We start from the raw sequence: 26073 nt of genomic DNA, 5'->3' as shown, positions 1-26073 counted from the left end.
TAAAACTGAATATGAATTCTGCATCTTTCACTCAGACAACGGACATCAAGAAACCCAAAGCAGATTCCAGGATTTTCAGGAAGGTAAATCATACTTTCCATTCCCTAACTGGTTACAAATTCCCTTGCAACACAGTAGGGAAAAACCACCAATAAAAAAAGAATTGCACCTTGTTCTAAAAGTTATCCTCTGTGATTCTGGTGAAGTACAGTTTCCGTATCTCAGAACTATCCTCAAACTACAATGATCTCCATCTTGTCATTCTGCACATTCTAAGGGTGTTCAGGCGTCTTAAGCTACGAGTGAGTCTGCAGTCTCTATTCCTTTCAAGAGCTGGCCTGAATCACTTTCTTGTTTGCATTTAAGCAGACTGCTTTGATTGCTCTCAGCCCACTCAAAAATTGGTTTCTGCCTAAGTGGGAAAGATCCCCAAAAAGGATGGGGGTGGGCAGCAAATGACAAGGCGGAAAACAAAACTAAATAACTTACATACAATGTTCTTGGCCTATGTGTTACATGGGAACAAGGCAAAACACGACAATTTATTTTTTTTTGCCCAGAGGGAAGGTAGAAGTGGAAAATGATTAGTCAAGTTAAGCTTTCTGGGCATTGTTTTGAAAAACACAAAGCACAAAGGCAAGAAAAAATCAGTTTAGCATCACAAGCAGTTATTTATTCCCTACTAGAAGGATAATCTGATACTACATATCAAAAAAAAATAAACAAGACAGGATGAAAAAGTCAAGGTCTTTATCAACAGTTATTCCTACATATACAAATTTATATCATGGTAACACATTGGTAATAGAAACATAAAGCTAAACCGTGGAAGCAACCAAATAATGCTTGACCACATGACATCCACATGCTAAGAGATGGTGGACAAAGGTAAAGAACTCGATTCACATTCACAATCTGATTACTGTCAGTAGCCAAATTCCTTTGGAAAAAAGATGCAAAGGATTATACAGAATTCACTGGAAATCAGATCAACCAAATTACTGTCCATAAAAACAATGGACATTTGAGTTCACAAAGCATACAATGTAGCAACAGTATGACTACTTATTGTCCAAGAAAAATACAAGAACAACTGGAGTCAAGTCAGCTTGACAGATCACTGTGAGAGACAAGAAAAGTAATGTTTGCAAAGTATTTCAGGTATTTAAGTGCATAAGGATCTCTCAACACTATCTGAAAAAGATTCAGAGAATAAATGCACAGTAAAATATTTTAAATTTATACAAAGAAGAAAGAGTTGGACAACAAAATAAGAAATTCACAAAATAAAAAAGGAAACCAGAGAAGTGAAGCATTATGCAAAATAAGAAGGCAGAAAAGCTGCATAAATGTGGATTTTGGAACCCTACAGCTAGAGGAGGCCTCAAGAAGTCCAAGAACACGAAATCCAAATCCTTAAATTGAACTAAACAGAAGCGAATAGTGCATGAAGAAATGTAATGCAATTATTCATACACTACACATCAGACAGTGGGCAGCTGCTGGAGACATAGAAGAAATACCTGGAAAAACAGCTAAATCTATCCAATTATAAACACGCTATATAAACAAATCACTCTTGAAAGCGAACTACACTCACAAGTGAACCTTGGTAACATGAGGAAATTCAAAGCTAAGTGAAACAGTTAAAAATGGGAAAGCTTCCAGAGTAGATGAGAGAACATCTGAGCAGGATGCCATCAGAGCTTGCGGATGGGACAACAAAACAAACAAGAGATACTGGCTAAATGCCAGTTGTTCTAATCCTTAAGTAAGGACATGCAGTCATTCCAAGTAACTAGAGATTTAAGCTTATTGACAGCACCAGGAAGAACGGGAAGAGGGAAGAACACCACAAATTACCATAGATATAAGAGGTAATAGCAGGTTCAACCTCAGTGATACTCAGGTTCAGACACTTAATGGAACAAGTTCACTGACTAGTAAAAACATCTGATTCAGTTTAAAGGGAAGCTCTGTAGAAAGTGAGAAAATATGTAATGCTGCAGATAAGATTATTACAGAAAATATGTAATGCTGCAGGTAAGAATATTACAAATTTTTCTACCAGTTTTTTATAATAAAATAAGAATTGAGGAGGGGGAAGAAAGAAAGGTAACTGAAGTTTAGTATCAAGAAACACATTTTTCATCTTCACCTTCAGTGAAGTAGTAGTGATACTGAAGGACACAACTAAATAGGCAAGGTCCTTTGCTCATGAATATGACACTACCAAATGTAATGTTGAAAGACTCTAAGTCAAAATTAGAGAACAGAAGAATATAACATAAAAGAACTGGTGCTGAAACAATTTACAAATTCTTTACAGTAAAACTCAAGACTTGACTGAATACCAAACAACAAACAGTATTGTGTAGATATCTAAGGGTGGGAGAAATACAAACAGTGATGCTGTACCACTCCACGTGCAAAGATACAGAATGAAGAGAAAAACAGTGAAGAAAAACACATATCCATTTTTCCTTACTGAAAACTAATTTTAAAATTTTAATATTATTAAGAGACTAAAAATAAAATCAAGCTTGTTTTAAGCAAACATTAAAAACTTCCACAAAACATTTTGGTATAAGTACATAATTCTAAAATTACCCCCAGTATCAATTCAATTCCTATTAGTTTACAATTCATGTGTTTAAGGAACTGCTTCTTCACCCTCCTTTCTATGTATCTCTACTATTTGTGTGTTCATGCCATTGCTATACTTCAATTCGTAATTCTGCATTTTTTCCTCTCCCACTTAAAAATTCGTTTCCACTTTCCTATTTGCACAAATTTCTAATCTGCTGCCACTATAGAAGAGAAATGAACTGGAATTATAACCTTACAAAATCAAGAAACAAATAACTGGTAGCAAAATGAAAAAAAAATAATTAAAATGATAATGTGAACAGTGAAAGGAGGGACACTTATTCAACAGCCGTTCTATTATCTTAAAGCTGTAAAAGCATATTAGAAAAAAAATAAACAAAACTAGATACATAATCTCTATGCTGACAACCAAATATCTCTCTCCTACGTCACAAAGTTCCCATAATGCTTCCCCTGATTCCCACTTTGACACAGTCACAGCTGCAATACAAAATAAATTACTCCTAGTAGTAGAGTCAAACAAATGCTTTCAGTGAGATGCTCTGAAAAATCTTCATTCTTGGCATCTAAACACTTTTAGATCTGGTCTTAGTTTCCAACATGCTTTCAGAGTATTTCTGACATGCTTTCAGCAGTAGTTCACTACATGTGGTACTATACACGTTGTAATGTCCAAAAAATAGATCTTGGAGAGCATCCAAGTTTCTTATTAGTAAACCTTACTGCAGTTACAGTGATTCTACTTAACACTTGGTTAAAAACATTTATAAGAATCACCTGCCCTCATCATAATTATTTAAGTTTATATAATTAATTAACATATAATAAATTAGAATTCTGTGTAATTTTAAATGTTTACAGATCTAAACGTGGCGTTTGTGGCTGCTCTAGATCAGCAACAGTCTGTGACAGCTTAGGGTGAAGTCAACACAGAAGTGCTAAGTGCTTTAAAAAAAACCCAAACAAACAAACCAAAACACAGCCTACAGTACTTTTGGATATATTTTTTCAATGGAAAAAGGAAATGAAGATTATGAAGCATCAATTTTTATACTTAGGTTCAGCACATTTGGATCACATTTTCAAGTCCATATACCAAAAATATGAGAGTTTAGCTTTTTTGTTCTTAAGTTTACTTAAGAAATTTTGATTAGGGAATCTATTCACTAGTATTTCAGTAACACTACTATGGTCCAGCTTGTTCCCAAACTGAGTTACATAAAAATAGAACAAAGTACACATGGAAAAAGCTCCTAACAAATATTGCTCTGTAATACTGCTCAGATATTTCAGTATATGAAACAACTATGGAATTGAGCAGAAACCTAGCTTCCTAAGGCACTCAGCAGACTATCTCATTACATTTTTACTTAATAAAAAGCACAAACTATCAAAATATATTTTAATCTAGCTTTCTTCTATTTTAGCCACATAAATTATGACCTGTAATTTAATTTATGGCAATTGTGTATCATAGTAAATATGCTGAAATGTCAAATCTCTTTTAGTTATATTTCATGCTGTCATGCACCTCAAAATGTTCATCTAGAATATATAAGCATTTATACAAAGAAACGTTAGTTTTATTTTTACCTCATTTCATTACTTGTATAGTAGCTCATGCCCTCTACTGGAAAGATAAAAAAGCCTTGTGCAAAAAGTTTAACTGAAACAAACCTGCAACATGGCTAACCTATTCAAATACTTCTCCTATGCTCCTTATGCTATGGTCTTAGTTTTCATAATCCAGAACATTTCTTTACTGATCATGGCAGTTTAAAAAAAAATAAAAAAGGCATTGCTACCTCTTGTTAAATATGTTACCAATTTTCTTTTCATCACACCTATTAGCTTTCTTATAAAAAGAAACATGAAAACCCTTATTCATTTGCCTACAACTGTTTTTTTCTTAATACATTTCTTCCTTCTTATCCAAGCATTTTAAGACAACTGTGATTTAGTTCCTATTATATTTAAATCGAAAGAATAAAGTTGAGAGTAATTTTAAAGACATGTGCTAGTGTATCTTAGAACTTTCAATCTTTTTAAAGAATTTGATACCCACCATGTGCAGTTCAAAATTATTTTAATAATTTTTAAATTACCTTAACAAAATCTCTATCAGTTTTCTCCTTCCATTCTTCTCCAAATACAGCAGAAAATGATCCTAAAGCTTTAAGCACAAAAAGCAGAATTTAGTAAAATAAAAAATGAACAATTTTTTACTTTTTCCCAATCCATAAACTAAATAAAGATTCAACAACACTATAGACTCTTCCAGTGTTTCCTTTTTATTCTAAAAAATACTGCATAAACCAACTGAAATTTCTCTTATTACTTAACCAACAGCTACTGCAGTTTTACAGTTTAAATTGAGAGTAAGGAGTTCATAAGTAATGGGCTTGCTCATGAACCCTTTTTAAAAAAAACACATGGGAACTTTTCCAGATCTTTTTTCCAGGAGTCAAGATGACTGCTCTATTTTCACCCTGACATCAACAACTGCTTTCCACGTGCACTGTGTAAGCACAAACACTACTGTAGTAAATAAACAAATTCCCACTTGTTTTCTAAAAAATCTTAACAGCAGTAAGATTTTGACAGCACTCAACTGAAAGTCAATATTTAACCAGGATGAGTAATGGATGTTCTTGACTGTTTGATGGAGCCACTGCCACAACTTTTCTAATTACCACTCCTTGAAAGCAGCAAAGACTCAGTCAATGTGACTCAGATGCTGAATCAATCCAAAAATAAACTCTTGTCTTGCAATAATTCTGTAATGAACTAATGACACGTTTAAGTTTCACTTTTTGAGTCATAATATTTTATTGTTTTGAAAAAAAAGGCTACAAATCTCAATTCCAAGACCACATCATCTTATAATTTATAGAATCCAAACCAAGGCTTATGCAGCTCTCGAACTGAACATACTATATACCCCCAAGCCCCTGGGGCTGCCCCATCACCTGCAATCCAGCTGTTACCTCAAGGGGAGGAGGGGAGGAAGCTGATGAAATATTTTACCCAGAAGCACTACATTTTAAATAATAATGCTAAAACTTTAATTATAGACAAGAAAAATCTAAAACTTGTATTAAATTAATAAGCTATTGTTCATTGATACCTGGAATTATTGTGACAGTATTTTCAAACTACCTGAATCTACTAATTAGAGATTTCATTTAATCATCAAATCTCACAATTTACCTTTGTTATTTATAATATAAAAGCACGTAAGTATTTCAAATCAAAGCTTCATGCTTTCTTTTCCCCATGTGTCCCAATTAGTCCTCCTAATGCTGCTAGGACACTTCTCTGGATTTATCCAGAAGACATAATCAGGTAAGGTAAAAATGAAGTTTTCCCCAGGGAATGGAAGAAGTGAACCCACTACATGCTCATCACTCCTCTCAGCTTTACCTCAAATATTTTTCAATATAAGAAACACTAATATAGACAAGCTCTAGAATAAATCTGTGCTCAAAGTTCAAGTTAAGAACTCCAGAAAACACTGTCTACCTTTGCAACATCCAAAAAAATCATTAAATAGTAACATAAAATTTGATTAAATTATTTGAAAATTCCTAAATCCACAGAACGTCTATGAAAAGAATAGGGGAGTGATGGTAAACCCAAAAATGTAGAAAGCAAGCATTCTGGAATCACTGACATGCAGGACTAAGTTTCCCTTTAGCTTCCTTTCAAATGTTTCCCTTCAAAAATTCGTGTGACTGGACAAGGTGCAAACACCAAATGACCACGATCTAACAGTATCAGAAGGGCACGTGTACAAACTGGAAGAGCAGAGGGAAGCCGAAGGACACTAATGCAATACTGGGGACAACTAATGCTACAAATCATTATGTAAAAATGCTAATGATTGAAAAAACCCAAACAAACAGTACACAGTGGCTAACACTGGTTCTTCCCCAGAACTTTAAAACAGAATCTTTCACATACCATACTATGTTTATGCTTACACATGCAAAGTAGATTGATACTCAAACAGATATGATAATCAATACTATCAGACTTAATTATGCTTAGCTGAAAAGGCTCATTTGAGCAATTTCTTATTGTGGCAATTTCTGAAATTCAATATAAAAAAAAAACCCCAACCAATAAAACCAAACCAAACAAACAAACATATCCCCCCAAAAAGCACATAAAACCTGTAAATACTTCCTCAGCACCTCAAGAGGAGAGCTATGCTCTCGTTAAGTTAACCTAAACAATAGTTTAGGTTAACTTATTTTTTGTCTGCCCCCTCTCCTGACAGAAAGACAAACAAACAATTAACAAGGAATAATTTGGTATGGAGGCCACACTGAAAAAAATGAGAAGAATTTATTTCACATACTTTAGTATTTTGATGGAATAGACTCTTATAAATTTTATGTGCTAACACATTCATTAATTCTGAAAATCAGATTAGAGATTTTTATCTCATGACTTTTATATTCTGAATTTTACTGTAGTTGAATGTGCAGTGAAGTATCAGGATAAAAATTTTAGCAAGTCATTGTTTTCAGACTTTTCAATTTTAAATTTGCAGATTTTTAAATTTGCAACTGTTATTAGAAAAGAATTATGAAGTCAGCATGGTCCTACGAATTCAGAAGGAAGTAGTAATACACTACAAACAGATGGAAGTCCAATGCTATTAATTCAGCATCCTGAACAGTTAAACCCTATCAACAAAAAGCTAATTCTTACATTTCACTAAACTGTTAAATAATTCTTTTAAATTACCGAACTTAAAAGGTACTTGTAATGCCTGATAAAACCTGTAATTGTGAAGAAGGTAAAAAGAAAAAGTAGATATCAGTATATTACAGTGATATAAGCTATTAACATTTTATCAAGGATTGTGATCCTACAACAGGTGACTCTTTCTGTTGCAAAAACGTGGTTACATACTTACTGTCATCAAACACCCCAGCATTTGCAAGCAGTAAAGTGATGATTTTAGGGTCCTTTTCAAGCTGCATAACATGCTTGCTTTCATTTGAAAGAAGAGTACACACATTAATTGCAAAGTCCACTTCATTTGGGAGTCCAGATAACAGTGAAAGCACCAATTTATTATAGTCATTTGGTGAGTTTAAGTCCATAGACAGCCCGTAGCTTTGACGAAGATAATCTAAATAAGAAAAAAACCAAGCAAATAACATTTTCACAGCTAAACGAATTACATTGAGATAATACATTAAGCAATACTACTATGAATAAAACTTTTTTAGAAGTTTATAAATAAAGTATTGTGGGTTTTAACAAGTTTTTACAGTATTCAATGTACAATTTTTTCCATTAGTCTTAGGCCAAAATGTTGACACATACTCTACTTTGTTGTGTACCTTTCTAGTTATATATTAATTCCATCATCATTTCCAGAATGCAATGCTGCAGCATGTTCTCCCAAAGAAAAGCTTTGAAAACACAGGCTTTAATTAAAGCAGAATAGAACTGTAATACAATTTGGAGTCAATTTGTTTGCAACAAATTGCACATCCATTCCACAGAGCCCACCAGCTTCTGATTTAGAGCTTAACTAACTGTTAGCTCAGTTCAAGTATTCAACTCTGTAAAGACATGACAGACTGACAGAAAAACACTGTGCAAATTTTCAAGGTAAATTTTTTGTAAGACAAGTAACTATGCAGCCCTGCTAATTAAAAAAGAGAACATTTGTGAAGAATAATAGCTTATGGATTTTCATATTTATTTTGTTGTGGTTAGCAGTGGAAAGGTTTTTAAGTCTATTAAATTAATCATTTGAGTGTCCTACAGATTTGACAGTTTTAATAATATTCTAAATTTATCTATACGCTACTTCTGTAGCTTGTTGAAATATATATACACACACACACATATACATATATATCTACATATGTATATATGCACACACACATTAAAGAAACAGCACTTTTATCATAAAATATTTACCTGACACACTGTGTTGCTGGTAGTTATAAGAAGTTGGAATTGCACCAATAGGAAGTTGTGGCTTTGGATTGCCTGGCTGTACCTCATCATCCTCCTCCCCAAAATGATGGACTTTTTCATACTTTTCTAGATATCTGGAATAAAATTATAAAAAAAAAAAAAGTGTTTCGCATATATACAGTATGAGTAAATCCTTCACCCCAAGAGCTGAACTGCCAAAGGAAACCAACTGTAGAAACGGGGAATTTACTGGAAAAAATAGTCAAAGTGGTAAAAACCAGAATCTGAGTCAGACTGACAACATGTGACACAGAAAATGTAGATATGTGGAAATACTGATTTAGATATTAAATTTCTTCAAATTTTTCAATGGCACCTAGACAAATTGCAACCTATTGAGCCTGCTTGTGACTAAGTCCATTTTTCCCAAAATCAGCTTCTGCTTTTGCTACCCAAGATAACTCTGCAGATGAAAGAATCATAAAATCTACTCTGTATAGGTTTAGCAAAACATATACTGGGGTCCAGTCCAGAAAAATATTTATTTCTTTTTACCTTGCCTAAGGAGAAACAGTATACCAAGTCCTAACAACTACACAAGAGTAACAGAATTCAACGATACCAAGGGCAGCAATTCAAGATAGAAGTTGTGAGTCATGGCTGTAGCTAATAACTACTGGAAATCCCTCTGAATCCCTTAGGGAAAAAAATGCTGATATACTGTACAAAGAATGGACTGCAAGCACAGAAGTTATGTACAGCAAATGTAAACAGTCAACCAGCTTGGTAAATTAAATATCTTACTGAACAGTTATTTTGGCATTAAAAACTATAACTTTCAGAACTTTGTACCATAAAGTCAATTTAAAAGGCTCACTGTAGCCTTAATTTCACACTGATTCGTAGTTGCAAAACCGTTCATGAAATTAAGTCAAGATCAGAGCTGCCTAAACTTACAAAGTTTAACTGTGCTGAAAAATGACAATACCAACTCAATGAAACAAAAATAATGTATAATCAGGTACTACTTTAAAACATTTATCTTTCTCTTTGTATATGCTAAACATATTTAATATATGACGAGAAAACAAGTTTTTGGCATAATTTTTGTCTGTAGACACTGATGTCGTTAACTCATGGTAAATCAGAAAGATTTTAAGAAAACAGTATTTCCACTGACCTCTGAGGAATATTCCGCATGCATTAAATCAGTAATTATTTCATGAAGTGAGACATCAATGACATAACCATACCTTTAAAATGTTAGCAAATACAACTGATTCATGTCTGACTAAGGTTTAGGATATTCAAAGGACTACATATGTTATTGTTATGTGAACCACTGCCATAGTGCCCTTCTTATTACGTAAACTCTTGAGTGAGTTAAGTAGTCAGCAAAAATCTTCTCTGCATAATCATTTGCTTCTAGGGATTTTAAAAAATACATTTAAATATGGTTGGGTTTTATTTTTAAACTAAAAAATCTCATTTACATGAGTCAGGTTCCAATTTAAAATATGCCGAAAAAGTAAAACCCTGTAAAATTGTTTTTAAATTATTTAAAGTCAAGCCTGTCCTAAAATATAAACCCTAATTTTGATCTTCCACTACATTTCCTTACCCTTTTAGCCTACTTCTTTCCTCTAGCTTAAAGCTTATATCCAAAAACTAAAAGCAAATACAATCTGTAGCTTCTATACAGCAAAAGGTGATTCTCAGCATATAATCAAAGGCACTACTCCAAAGGGGAAAATTAAAAATAAAATAGCACACCTCCCTGGTAATGAAATATTTTTTCGTTGCATTCAAAAGGTCATTTAGAGAGTCTGACTTAAGTATTTAGGTAACTGTTTTATTAATTTATTTCCTCTTCCATTTTTTTCAGAGAAGTACCACCATAGATTTATTCTACCTTGTTGTTTGCTTTCAGCTATTCAAGCTCTATTTAAAAGAAAAAAAATAATTTCCTTCCAATATCAATTAACTGTTAAGCATTCCATAAATGAACATTACATCACTGGATATGGTAATCACATACACACACAAAAAGATTAGATGTGACAAATTCCATTTTCCATATTACCATTAATTTGAGAACGTAACATTTCAGAATAACTTACAAAAAACCCACAACAAAATAAGTAAGGGTTATTAATACAAATCTGTATGTGTTTTACATACACACTCTGGAGAGCATATCAGAGCTCAATTCAGAACCATGCTCAAACTCTACATGGGAGATTAATATTAAATATAGTAAGGGATTAAGCAATTTAAAAGTAGTGAAGAGAGAAATACACACACTGTGGAATATAACTGATAAAAATATTTTTAAAAGCATGAAACTATAGTAGCATAGCCAAACATTCAACTCTACATTTAAAACATGAATGTCTGGTAAATAATTTACTATGCAATCTTACGTGTCCCATGACTCCATTCTAAAGTGTATCTGGACTGGTTTCTCAAAATAATCGTGCAGATACTCGAATACAGCTACACAAACAAGGTTTCCTGGACAAAACACTCATCTCTGATTGTGAAAGCTAGAAATCTGTGGGTTTAAATCACTTAGAAAATATTTTATTCTTTCACTGACAGAAGCATTTATTTAGGGCTCATTGTTCTGAACTATGTACAGCTATATGCTGGCCAGTATCTCTCCCCTACTCTGATCCTTCTGAGTGCAGAAAATACTGTAGTGACTATCAACTGAAAAAATACAGTGGTTTATGTATTCTACCAGGCTGAACTCCCACCTGGTATGCATTTGTGATCAGTATTTTAAGATAAATTTAACAGCAGCCTCTAAAATCTTGAAAGAGAACACACTTGTGCAGGATCCTGAACTATATGTGTGAGTAAGTAGTATGTACAGATGTAGTATGTAGGACCACAATACTTCTGATTTACCCTGGTGCAAAATGAACTATGGGAACAACTAAAATACATTCAGTTAAACTCTGCTCACTGCAAAAGTCCCATCTTCTATCTGCTACCAGCATTTGTCTGTTGGCTTTCAAAGAGTTCAATAAATTACTGAATCTGTCATCACAGTCATCATGGTTTACGTGAGTTTGTACTAATTGAGGTGACCAATGATGAAATGATGATTTCACAAAACTAGTCTAACTTCTAATACCAAGTGAAAAAAGAAACCTAAACCCCTGAAACTATTCTTTCCTACACATGCACAAACACATTCTTCATTTTGTACTCCTATGAGATCCCCAAAAGCTGCTGAAATTGAGGAAAAGACACATTAAGGAAAAGATAAGCCTTCAAAGTCCTAAACCAGATTAATCAAATCTGTAATCTAATCGATTTTAACAGTTTGTGCGTTTATGGCCAAGATCTAAAGGACTACCTTAGAGGCAGCCTGACCTTCCCTCCTTCTGACTGTCCAGTCACTCACTCTTCAGAAAGCTCATTTCACAAACTGAGAGGATTCTACAACAGCTTTGCAGTGATTTTTCAAACAGAAATGGGGTCAGATGAATACTAGAGCTGATGCAGGGGAAAAGCAGGTGTACACAGCTGAGGATAGTGCATGTACCATTTCTACACTGCTGTAGCTCGTCTAGTGGGACTTCAGATATGCCAGGGCTAGAGCTAATTTTCTCATACTGGTCTGATTCAAACCTTAAGCAGCACAAAACAATTTCATTATTGAAAATAAGATTTCATAAAAACATTTAATAAGATGAAGTAAAAATGCCTATACAGAAACATATGATACTCGAAAACATAGGTTGCAAATTATTCTGGACTTGTCCATTCTACCAAGACTGAGCAGCTATTTAAGCATTAAAATAAAAAAATAAAAGGCAATATACACCATAAAACAATCCATGCTGTTCCCTACTTTAAAATGCAAATACTTAACCTTATGCTTTTTATTAAAGCCATGGCCCAGCAGAGCCGAACAACATGAATATCCCAGATATACTCCTCTGTTAATACCTACTTTATTAAAATGTGTTAAAACAGTTCTGCCACACACAGAAAATTCAAAAGTTCAAAAATCTGTTTTCCTTTTTCTGCTCTGAAAAACATTTGCAAACTAAAACGGTGTTGACAATTGTCACACAATACTCACTAATTTCTTATTAAGCATTTCATAGGAAACTAGGATTCAAATTAACCTTTAGTGCTGATTTAGTTTTTCCCTATGCCAAAACAAGGACTTCCCTAAACTCTGAGCTCCTTTTGTTGCTATTCAACTTACTGAGGTTCCACTTCTTCAAACAACAATCCTCTTTTCCTATCTCACCCCAAACTATCAAGTTTGCTAAGGAAAAAACCCACAAACAAAACAAAATAAGCCCTCAACAATCCCAAAGCATAATTCACAAATGCTAAACCCTGTCTTCTCCACTCCAAGAAAAACGCAACCCCAGAACAAAACCAAATGACAGAAATACCTTCCCCACCTCTAACACAACACTTTGTTACCTTTAAGATACTGCTACTAGAGACGGAGGATGTTTCACTATTTCTCAATCCATTGAGTTTAGCAGCACTGTAATACTGAATTTCAACCATAATACCCAGACCATAATAGACTCATCAGTATGATTCCTTATGCTACATAAATACCAACTGTTTACAGACAGCTCTACAGACCTCAATCCTCCAAACCCTCCTTTCGTTTCCCACAGAGAAAATGCATGACCTGGAATTTTAGCGTAGAGAAAGAGCTTCGCAAATTAGCTTGTACAGGAGCTTTACTAGTTTTACTAAATTCTGAACTTACCAGTCTGGCAAACAGCTACTATGCAAACAGCAGAACAGTTCAGCATAAACACAGGTCTTGCTTTAAATATACGAGAAATTTAAAAATAACAAATAGGACTTTTCTATTACTGAAAAACAGTTGTGCAAATGCTCATACACTAAAATGAGCTACAAAAGGTTAATCTCATGTTTCAAAACAACTCAGATCTGTAGTTACAGGCTAGAAACATATACTTTGAACACAGAAAAAGGTTTTTAGGAATTCAAAATGCTTCCTTAATTTCGCAGTCACAGGTGGTATACATCAATGACGCAGATCTCTGTCCTCTAATCTCTTTTAATTTCAGTGCCAACTGAACAACTAGGTCCCAATAGAGAAAGATATAGCTAATCTGCACAAAAAAGAATTAAAGCAACTAACTAAATGAGGAACCAGAATGAAATTGCTAATGAAGCAAGCTGTGTACATGGGATATGGAAGTTTCAAAGATGCCTTTAAAAAAAGTCCACTTAAGTACTATGCTGAAGCCTTGGTGGAAATGGAGTAACGAGGAAAACTGCCTTCTGTACACATGTAGAAAGGTGCTCCACACTGTTAGCATGTCATCCTGAACTGGTGTTATCCAGTGCACCCATGACACAAAATATTCAAGAAACTGAAATGAATGAAATTCAGTAGCAATTTACAAAATAAACAAAATAAATAAATAAATGGAACAATAAATAAATTAAAAAAACCCACACACCCCCCAAACAGAAACACCACTACCACCACTCCCCAAAACTAACAAAACTCACACAAATCTGGTTAATAGCTAGAATTAAATTATATGCAAAGTATTGCAAAATTGGAAAATATACAGGCAACCACAGACAGACATGTGCAGACCGGCTCTTTTTCAAGGGAAAGTGATTTCAATGCTTTCTGAAAACTTGGTTACTTTAAGGATCTCTCGATTTGGAAATCAAAAGATCATATACCTTTGAAAATCAAATTAACATATTACCCATTCTGTTCCTCTGACAGAACTTCAATAAGTCACTTTGTTCCATTCAAGTCTGTGAGAAAGTTCTATGAAGATGAATAATATTTTTGCCCATGAAAAATACTTACTTAAGTAGCAAGACAGCCAAGTTATTTCCAGGCTTGTTTTCAGACATTTGGGAAAAAATGCTAATAAAATGAAGTCTACACTAAGTACATCTAGGGGCATGTAAAATTACTATCAACAGTAGCCCTGAACGGGCTTAGAGTATACCACAAACTGTTTTATGTAACAGTATAAAACATCTGGCTCATTTGGGTATTTCGGCTCCCTATACCAGGACACCATAAACTTAACAAATATGTACTAAGCCAGTGCCTGGCAAAACAGTGCAGACATCAACCATCACAGTCCAGCTATCGGTTCCCTCATCTTTGTATTCAGCTGAAAAACAAGCAGGTGCCATTTCTACCACAGCTCTCCACCTCACCTTTCCTGAAACTGTCTTTCTGGCAGCATTACCAGTAGGGACTGACAACATGACCTTGCACCAGTTCTGTTAGCCTGAACACCTGCTACAATGCGAGACAGATAGGCTCTTCCTGCTCATTCCCTTCCATTCCCTCTCCCTCTTTGCAATCCTATTAACATTCTAGATAGTCATGAGACAAAATCCCTACTGTAATAAGGATTTCGCACTATTGAATATTCCAGTTTGTGCCACCTTGAGTGAGAATCGTTGCATATGGCCCCCTCTTTGCCCCTAATTCAACCTGACTCTTTCCCTGATCTCAAGGACTAAGGAACTCATGACAACTCAGGAACTTGTGATGCCAATCAAAAGCTGCAACCTTTTCAAAAGATAACATCTTTATCAGACAATCCATTACAGTCCTATATCTGAATCTATGCCTGGTACAGTTACTTGAAAATCCGATCCATTTATGAAGCATAAGAGGAGGCAGTATTTTAATACCAGAGAAGGTTGTTTCTCAGCAGGGCCAAAGCACTTATACTTGACTCTACTGTTGCTGCTGGTGCACACAGTGGAGACTGGTGCCACACTCTGCAATGAAACTCCTGCTTAGAACTTCACGAAGCTGCACCTGCAGCTTCCCCAAGCAATGTCCAACGTCTTTACTCATCTCATAGATGTTCACTTATTAAAATCCTGTCCCAAGAGTTATCCTAAATAGTTTCTGGAAATGCCAATACAACAATCCACTCCAAGGCTCTGCTCAAACTTTTAGCGTACACCAACAAACTGCCTCAAACTTTATTTCACGACTTGAATGTTTTCCCAGTGTCATCAGCAATCTTTTCAGGCCCTTTTTCCCCCTGGCCCTGAGGGCACCACGAATTCCAATACAACAGTTACATACAATTGTCAGAACTGATATTTGCAGCTGAATCCTTCAAAAGCAATGTTTGTGTTTTCCATATTCACCTTGTCTAACTCAGAAACTTCCTGTCTCACATAAGGCTTCCAATGAAACACTCCACATGTGACACTCAGCATTATTTGTTTGATTTCTGCTTTATTGTGACCACCTAATAGGACAGGCTGCCAAATCAAGACTCTCAATGCTGTACTTGGCCAGCGAGCCAGATCAGTACGAAACTCCCACAGTTGTGCTTTTCAAGTACGAGTGTTCCATGACGTGCACCCAGAGTACTGTCTTGCCAGCCTGAGCTGGCCTGCTTGGAATCAGCTCCCATGCAGGCCCATCAGACCATATACACCAGACCAGGGATTCCACCATCCAGCCTCCACCCTGACAACATTCTGTCACACTTTAGGAAAATTGTGAGCAAATTCAGAAGGCCCTGTGCAGAGTAAACTCAGTCCAAGCCCTTTTAACATATCCACATACAAGCTACAATTGCACTCACTGGAATTTAAACGGGTTAACATTTTGTAACACAGATTATGTGGGGCTACATGATAGATGGTCCAATTTGCAGTTTGCTTGAAATTCAGTAAAAAAATTCTTATCCTACCCAAAAAGCCTTTGCAAACAGGGAAAAATCAAATACATGCCTTCATTAAATTCTGAATCTTTGTTAAGGCAAGATATATTATTTATTTTCAGAAGAAGTCTAAAATTTATGAGTATCAGCAATCCTGCGAGTTTCACTTTGTTAGACATTACAAGAAGAAAGAGACGCAAAATCACTCAAGTCACTGAGAATACTTTCTTAATATCTATAGGAACACCAAGAGGAAAGAAATGAAGATAATATTTTATGCTTTCATACTAATGGTGCTCCAGCTTAGAAAGGAAATAATAAAAGACATATGCCAGCCAACTAAAGTGCTTATGCTGGAGCGCAACTTCAAAAGACTGAGGTGGCTGGGGTTGATGTTGATGACATCAGCCTATGAAGAAACTGCACTACAAGGAACTCCAACAGATTCAGGATAAATAAACTGCTATATAAGCTTGTATTCATTTATTTTTTAAATTTCATTTAAACTGAATCCACTTGTGATCCACAGCTGTGGATTCAGTTATATTACAGGACTAACTCCTCTACTGCCTTCTCACTACTTGCCAAAACCAGCATCACCTCTTACTGCTTCAGTAGCTGTTTCATCAGCCCAAATGGGCTTCACATCCACAAATATCTGAGCTATACCATTATTACCAGTACTAATTCTCCAGAATAAATCTGGGAATTAACTTTGCAACAAAGGTAATTACCAGATGCATTCCTCTTACTAATACAGTCATTCTGCTGCCATTTAGGATGACATCAAGTCTGAAGTGTAACTGCAGTCTGACTTCCTCTCTTCAAGCAAAACATCAGAACACTCCATATTTGCTACTTTCTCCATAACATTCTCACAAATTCTTGAAAAAACCCAAAGTTACTCTATATTAAGAAATAATCTGCAGTACCACCTAGATTTCCCTACAATGCCTGAACATGAGTATCTGAATGGCAAAGAAGCACTAATACAAACAGTACCACAAGTTAGGAACCCCTGTAGGCACGTGCAGGAAATTATAACTAAGCATTGTGTGGTTTGTCTATAGCAAGTCACAACAACATACTACCACCCACACCAGACATTTTATTTCAGACCGCCACCGAAACCCCAAATACCACCACCTTATGAAAGCCTCTACAACAATTTTAAGTATTTCTGTATCCACTGCAAAGCTGGTAGCAATACAAATGAATGTCTCTGCACAGTAAGACATATTGTGATACAGTAATAGTAATACTTTTAACTAAATACAGCTTCTGACATAGCATTAGTTATACACAGTCTTGTAAAACAGAGTCTGCACAGAACGCAAAAAGTTGCGTTCAGTGAACGCTATTTAGGTGACCAAGACAGGTAAATACTAAAATAAAAATAATTTGTTTATGTGCATTCTTTCACAAACATAACCTAGGACTAGGTGATGTTTTGACAGTATTTATCTAATAAGTATATTTAACATGGAAATATTTTAAAATATGTATATATATATATAAAATACATATTTACTTCAAAAAAACCACAGAATGCAAAGATACCATTCCTACACAATGGTAATTTCAAGCACATTTTAAAGCTGGGACTTCCATTAAAAAATAGTGGCTCACCTTTTGTCAAATATCAAAGCTAAAAATCTATTAGTTACTCACAAGATTAGAAAAAAGCAAAAGCACACGAAACATATTATAGTCTTTGAACACCACAGATAAACAACCAAGTGTTCCAGAAGTATTTCCTGAGAGAAGCAACTACAAATACAAAGACATTTTAACGCAAATACACAGGTACACATTTAATGTATATTGCATACAAAGTTGTGTAACTTTCAGAAAGGTAAACATGAGTAGCTGTTAAACTGGCTGACTATATAAAGCTATGTAACCTACAAACATTTCATTAACTATATGCATTATAAACAAGTATAGCTCCATTTGCCCATCACATCTCGTCTATTATTTAACTATTCTGAAATTTAAATCAGATGAAGATTTTTGTCCCCTTTTTTTTTGTGTTCAGGTAGCACAGAAGAAAGTGGAGAAAGAAACAACGCTTGTTAGAGCATCACGACATTCTATCAGAGCACAGAATGAAGAGCTGTTCTCATCAAAATTTTTTATGGCAATTCAGTCTTAAGTTTTTTTCCCCAAACTCAGGATGCAAAGTGGCCTTCTAGTACATAAATTTAAGGAAGTGATTCCCTATTTTTTTTAGTTCACAGGTCCACTATCAAATGTAGATAGAGAGGGTTGATATTTTTTGCACAAGAACGGTTTTCTTTTGAACTTTCAGAGACTTCATTACAGTTTTCAGAGAAACTTGACAGGGGGGTTTTGCATGCAAGAAGTAAATTCTTTAATTTTCTGCCTGCTAACCACTACACAAAAAAGTTATTTACACAACAGTAATGCCCTAAAAAGGATTTATCCCACCCATAACACCCAGTTCTTTGAGTTTCTCAAACCATTATAAATAACACAGATCTCTACACGATCACAGATGGCAATAGTCACTTACCTTGCCTTGGCTATGTAGAATAAATTTATCCTATAAAGGCATAATCTAGCAAATAGCAGAACATGTGAATGGCTGCACATCACATACAATTGCACGCTTACTCAAAACACATTGCTAAACTGGAATCTGTTTCATCTGCAAAGACTTACGTACTTCTTTTCAACTGCAAATACTTATCTTGTGTGTTTGGGAAATGTAGGAACATGACACATTTTTTAGACTGCAGTAGTAAGACAAAAATGCTCTTGGAACTTAAAATATTAAAAATTTGTAGCACCTCATATTTGTGTATTTCATTATAACTATGCCAACAGAAATGTTGCTTATGGATGTTATTCAAACAGTCTTAACACAGAACATGTCAGCTGTTTCTAGAATGAGACTTGAAAGTCCAGACTATACACAGTCAAAGTACTATCTTAATTATTGGAAAATAGCCCTTTCTCCCTGGTCTATTTATTGATCCATACTCTTTGCTACATTCTGGCAGTACTGTGACAAGAAGGGCCCATAGGTTCACATAGCAAGACTGGTAACTAGAAGGGTATTATACAAGAGAACAGTAATTGTAGATTTAATTCTCATGAAAAGAGCAGCCTAGGAATGGTTTTTCTATATTTTGGCAATTGCTCTAGCCACCACGGTAAACATTTCCACAATACTTCTTTCAGTCTTCTTCAACAGTTCCTAGAAAAAACCCATAAAACACATAATAAAAAACCAGAATTTACTGATTTCTAATGTTTTTAGAAGTTTCTTAAATTTACTGAATCTGCAAGTCTTTATTAAAAATATATTGCCATGCCATTTTTTCACCTCATGTAACTATCTGTAATTTTATCATTACTTTCTGCGCAATTTTAACAACTGTGCTTTTCTGCCTTCGTCTTAGGAATCAGTCTTTTCCTGCAATTAAATCTGTTTATAATCTGCTAGTCTGTATTCCACACTCTGACCACATAACTAAAGTAAATGTACTAGTTTAAACGTCCTTATTTATGCAGTAAATCAAACAAAACCATGAAAATTAATTAATTCTTGAACATTTTACCAGATGGATCAAATATTAATGAAAAAAGTAAGAATGGAATAAAAAAAATCTGATTAAGAGAATCCTGCTGGGATTCTGCACACTAGGAACATTAATTCTTGAAGCTTTAAGTGGAGAGGAAAAAGCTGCCTTGGGAGCAAGTACTTTCTTTATCTCGAAATGTTACCAGAAATCAGTTTGCAAGAAGGAATGCAATCTGATCTTCATAAAAGCACTCAGAAATATCTGTACGCTTTAAATAAACACAAACCTATTCAGACTGAAACTAAAATAATAATGACTAATTTTAAATTTTTTTCATCACCTAACAATATGCAGTTATACAGCTTAAAGCATCCCAGTGCATTCGGAGAATGTAGCTAAGTACAAATTTAGAGACGATGATAAAGAGGTAACATATCGATTTAGCTGTCTAGAGTTGTAAAGGCTACACATCTATACCAGTAAAATCAACAGAGCTCTAAGCATTCCTGTGCATGGAAATGAACTGCCTGTACCACTGAACTGTTAGAAAAGCACCCAAAACAACTTCTCTGTCCAGGCCAATTTGCATTTTTTCAGGCAATTTAAAGGCACCGTTCAGAAGCTATCCTTTGTAAGAGGACCATTCCCAGAAGTAAATTTGGATATAGTTACCCTGTTTTGGGGCTAGGAATACGGACATGACCCGCGTTGTGTCAATTAGCCTCAGGCACACTTAATTCACTCATATAGATATAACCAGAGAAACACTGAATGCTACACAGATGGCCTCTGTCTTAACACTAATTCTGATAAACCATGAGGAAAAGCGGAACAACAGATGAAGTGTCACTCTGTCGGAAGGGATTTTAAAATTACCAGAGACATAATAATCATGAAGCATTTTCTTTTTGCTTTTTATAACTGTAATGTAAAGCCATCAGAACATATACAAAGATAGAAGAAAGAGAACAAACAGGCATGATGAATACAGATAAAGCCCAAAGATCAGATTTCCTGTTGGGAAATACCCATCTCAGGCATTGAAGATAATCACTGCAAATTGCTTTAGAGGCAAAAGGAAGAGAATTTTTGAATATTAGAAGGAGAAAAATAAACCAGCAACTCTACTTTTATCTAACAAATTACTCAGTGAGAATGCTGTTGTGAAATACGTAATAAAACTATTCAAACTCTAAGCTTACATAGTATCTGACATACAGATACTAAAAATGTGTTGAGCATACCTGGAAGAGAAATTACATTCTTCTATAGAAAGGTTACAAAACCCACCCCAGTATCAATAGTATTCAAGTATTAAGTATCATAAAATGTCTGGAGTGTATATAGTCCCTGCTTGTGGTCTGTGGTTTAGAGGAGATAAAACCTGATCCTCTACTGTGCACTGACCAGCCTTTTCAAATCCTGCATAAACCCAGTAAAGCTTATTGTATTGCCAGTTATTTTGAATGGAAAGAATTTGTGGGAAGACAAGTGCTCTGCAATTAACACACTGTGTACCTCTTCAAGAGGTAAACAATAGGGACTTCTAAGACTGAAAAAAGTTCATTATGGAAAGCAACAAAGTCTCACCGTATCTGTATTAAGCAATCCATAAGAAAGTAAATAAACATTTTCCTAGATAATCATCCAGATGTTTTCTTTCTTACCTCAGGGCCTTCTATATCATGCATAAATTCTGAATAGTTCTAAAGGCTGTCATCAGGTTGGACAGGGCTTTGAGCAACTTGATCTAGTGAAATATGTCCCTGATCATGGCAAGGGGGCAGGGTGGGGGGTGTGTGTATGTGCGTGTGCGTGCCACAGACTGTTTATCTTCAAACTCAAACCATTCTATGATTCTGTATTATTCCAGCACATAATGACTGGATTTGTTACTTACACTTTCTTCACCCTTTCATTTGGCTTCTTGTCTAATATCTGGTTAAAACAACCAGGTTTTTGAAAACCTAGCTACTGATTTACAACAGCATACTTCCACAGAAAAATACACGTTTCCTAAGTTTCCAGCTAAGACCAGCATATGGTGCTGGTCTGTTTCTTTGTACTCAGTATTGTGACACCAGGCTACCTCAGTGTCACATAAGCTCTGAACACATTTTAAGATTCTTATTCTTCTTCAAGTCAGTGAAATCTTCTAACACGACACAGAGCTCACTTCTACAAAAGAGCAAACCTTCTCAGAAATAAATTTCAAACAAAAAATTAAAAATAAATCTTCACTATTTTCTGTTCACATGTAACAGTCATGATTTGCAACAGCTGCAGAAAAGAGTAAATCCTTAAGTAGCATAAAAAGCACTAAATGAGCGATAACATCCAACCCCCTGGGAAGACCATAACAGAAGGAACAAACCACATGCAACACCTTCTTTGAGAACTACCTTAAGGTGATCATAGCTCACTGTGATGATGGCACTACTACTAGAATTCAAACCAAATAAAAATGGAAGTCCTTTGGGATTCTTTTCAAGAAAACTTACTAAGACACCTCTTAAATACTCAACCTTTTAAAGTCTCTGTCTACTACTATGAGAAGCTTTAAACCTGTCCAGCAACAGAAGAAATTATGGGGGTTAAAACTGCTTTTCCTCCTATGTTCTTTTCTCCCCCCTTCTAAGAACCTCTCTCTTCACATATTCCCTTCTATTAAGTAACATTCAATTCCACTTAACCCACCCCATTTTTCATTTATTTTTCTCTCTTTGAAAAAGAGCTTCAGTAGAAGAGCCCACAGTAGTAGATATTTTAAGCAGTTGCAGTACAGCGTGGCCGCTGTTCTTGTCATTTTCAGAATGATAGGAACGCTTACACTCAAGATCAGCTCAGGTCTTCCTCATTTCTAGCCCCTGAGATTCAGAAAACTTACATGTGAAAAAATTTTATAGTTCTGTCTGTTTGAAGACTCAGGAGTACAAAATGTGAGCTACATTTTTAATTCCTGTAATAAAAATCAAGTTCTGAAGGAACTGATTTAGTTTCCCTTCTGTTCCAAGGGTTAAAGACAGTGTCTGTGTGGGTAAAATTACAATACTTCAAAGTGAAAATGCACAGGAATTGTGATCAAATCAATACAGGTATTTTAGTTTTTCATTTAACCAAATTAAGAAAATTAAAACTTGGTTTTCCTTTTATAATTATGTAGAAAAAAAAGAAAGAGATGCGGTCAGATTTTCAGATCTTCAAAGGTCTGTATGGCCCCAAACAAGTAGATATTACTTAGCATCTCTCTGCATCATTAAATGCCTTTGAAAATAAATACTTTGACAATGAGAAACAATCCATAACTTCATCAACTACACTTCATACTTATCTAACTTAACAAATTAATTTTTAAATCAGAACATGTTTAGATAAAACTTTTTAATATATCCAGTATATTTAAGGTACTTTTTATTTAATCCAGAAATTCTAATTTCTATCCAAATACAGTTTGATCGAAAACTTGAATAGAAGTTAGCAAATTTTCTAGTAAATAAGAAATGCCTTCAATATTTTCTAAAATAAAACATTGTCTCTATCATAAAAAAAAAAAAGTAGAAGTGTGGTTATTGCACCACCTAGCTGCTCAGAGAACTATGCTGATATACTCTATCCTTCCCACTGGAAGAAAAAAAAGCCACATTCAGGAATACAACTGGTACAGAAACTATTGGAGCAATTGCAGAAGGCACTAACCTTTCCTGGAAATGAGCCTACTCAAACCTCTGCCAAGTAAATCCATTTCTGCTTCAGGGAAAAAATCAGTCAGGTTACTTCAATCACTTGTTTCAACTATTTAACTCTGCTGACACTGCCTGCAGAAGAACCGGAAATGCTCCCAATAAACTACTCATCCACTTCTGCCACAACAGTTCTGAGTCCAGCCAAAGTCTACAACAAACATCTGAGAGCAGTGAAGTTTTTAAGTGTTAAATACCATTTTAAGAAGTTATCTAACACTTGAAATAAACTGGCTGATGTACTATCATCAACATATTTACAAAAGATTCCTCAAGTTAGCAGGCTGTAGAGGGAGTAGTACCTGCCAGCTGATGAGGGACAAGGGTCAGTCAGGGCAGACTGAACTGCTGATGTCAGATCCCAAAGCAGTTTAACAGTCGTTTTTCTTAACAGTCTCAAAACCACGTCTTACACAAGCTGTGCTGCATTAAGCTTGACCAATATGAATATGGAATAGAGCCCATATCCAGTTCTCTCATCACTTGTGCAAGCTGCCCTCTGTCTTCACCACCAAATAAGCAACCCAGTTTGTTTGGTAGTTTTTGGAGGTTTGTTTGGTTTGGTTTTGCTGGGTTTTTTTTAAACCGACCAAAGGCTCTAATTCATGCACCAAATACTCTGAACGTTTATTCTGGGTAGCTTCCTTTGGGAAAGATATGGAATGTATTATTAAATATATTTTAAAGTTTTAAGCTCCTGGGAGCAGGGCATACCAGATGAACTACAAGGAACTTATGCAAGATAGACAAGGAACTAGCTACATGTTGGAGCAGAGAGTTTTTACTACACGTGGATGATCTACAAACAACATGCCGTGGCTACTACTGGGAAGAGATTGCTTTTAAAAATTAAATAAAAGTACCTTTAGAACTGCATGTATAAAGTTACATTTTATCAACATAATCTCACCAGTATTTTGTCATGCTATAGAAGAACACAAAAAGAATTTGAAAAGAGGAAAAAGAAATCAAAGAAAGGGATTTAAAACTGCAAAAAGCAGTGAGATACTGTGGAAGGAGGATCCTGATTTAGGAGGTAAAACAAAGACTGGGAGAACTCTATACTCTAATGCACTAGACTTATAACAAGGGAGTAAGAACATCAGGAAAAAAAATCAAAATTAGATTTCCTAAAGTCAGAAAATAAATTAACAAATTATAGCAAATCACGTGCCAACCAAAGAGCATAGGAGAAGGCCGGCCTCGGGAAGAAGGCTACTGGCAGCACACACAGTGGCAGGGAAGGGAGGCCTCCCTGGCTGTCAGAGCTCGTGTATGGTTTGGCTACAGTGTGCCCGCAGCAGCTGACCCTGTCAGAAAGCACAGAGAGAACTTTTAGCATGGTGCAGATTAAGAAGAGATGAAGGAGAAAGTGAAACGACATTCGCTTTCATGCAAAACAAGGGAAGATTACAAATTGTAACAGACGATAGAGAGGAGCCTAGAGAAAAAGCCTGCTCATGTCCTTCTTGGCTGCTTAAAGTTACTATAATGGCATAATAAAATTGTCAGGTGAAGGTGAGCACCACATTCCTGGCTTCCTTCCCCAGCCCTGTTAATGACTGCTCTCTAAACATTAAGAACTAGTTCCATTTCACTATAAAAACTGTGAAGAGAGGGAAAAGAAAAACTAAAAAGTAAAACAGCAGTCATATTAAAACCACACTTTGCTATGGGCCAGCTGACTTCTCATACATGATTTTGTTTTTAAGTGACATCTGTGTAAAAGAGGACACTGATATAAAGTGATGTACATAGGGCCTAAAAGAGCTACATACTGCTCAACTCGAGCAGCTTATTGGACATAAATCTACACAACCAAAACATCTCATCAAAACGAGGCTCTAAATCTTTACAAGTTTGGAAAGCTACTAAACAAACTGATGGCAAAAACTGAAGTTCACAATGATTCCAAGCAACTTTTATCAAACATCATGTCCTTCTAGACTATGAAATTTTGTAATATCAACAGTATATAGCTTTACAAGTACCTTTTCAGGAACAGTATTCTTATAAGCAGTTGCTCATCCTTCCCAGCATTTCTGCCCAGTCCTGCATTCCCCCTGCCACATGGCATCATAAGAATTTACACAGAGAACATGTTTAAGCTAAGAAATTTCTTAGTTGTTTAAAATAATTACTAGAGAGTAACAAAACATCTTCCAGGGTATTCCTTCTATACTTCTTTCTACCCCAGAAAAGGCATGTGGGAGGGCAAAAGGATTTCTGGAAACCTTCCTTCAGCCTCCTGTCTATGATTTTAATTACCCTTGAGATGTATTTTTAAGTAAAATAACTGAAAAATCTGAAGAGTAAACATGATGAAAAGATATCACTTCATTTCACGTTTGCAACTACTGACTGAAATTAGGAAGTGATTAAAATCAACTTCAGCAATTTCATGATGCAACAAAACCCCCTGTTATAGCAGTGATTACGTCATCCCTGCACTGTTGCTGCCTATGGGATGAGAGCATGAGCAGTCTGAAACAGTACATAAAGAAGCCTAAAACTGCAGTTATTTTATTT

At 35.2% G+C, this 26073-nt stretch overlaps 1 protein-coding gene across 1 annotated transcript in view; it reads right to left on the bottom strand.

Moving 5' to 3' along the window:
- ARID2 (AT-rich interaction domain 2) overlaps positions 1 to 26073 on the bottom strand; it is a 103865-nt gene that overhangs the window by 37895 nt on the left and 39897 nt on the right. Inside the window, exons 4-6 of the mRNA XM_027730711.2 lie at positions 8560 to 8693; positions 7538 to 7756; positions 4716 to 4783 (exon numbers count right to left, since the gene is read on the bottom strand). Of these exons, the coding sequence (XP_027586512.1) occupies positions 4716 to 4783; positions 7538 to 7756; positions 8560 to 8693 (421 nt within the window). The remainder of the gene's footprint in view (positions 1 to 4715; positions 4784 to 7537; positions 7757 to 8559; positions 8694 to 26073) is intronic.

The sequence above is a fragment of the Pipra filicauda genome, unplaced genomic scaffold (assembly GCF_003945595.2).
Source record: "Pipra filicauda isolate LSUMZ 115617 unplaced genomic scaffold, ASM394559v2 scaffold277_size1012519_pilon, whole genome shotgun sequence".
Classification (NCBI taxonomy): Eukaryota; Metazoa; Chordata; class Aves; order Passeriformes; family Pipridae; genus Pipra; species Pipra filicauda.
This window is presented reverse-complemented; position numbering and strand designations above follow the sequence as displayed.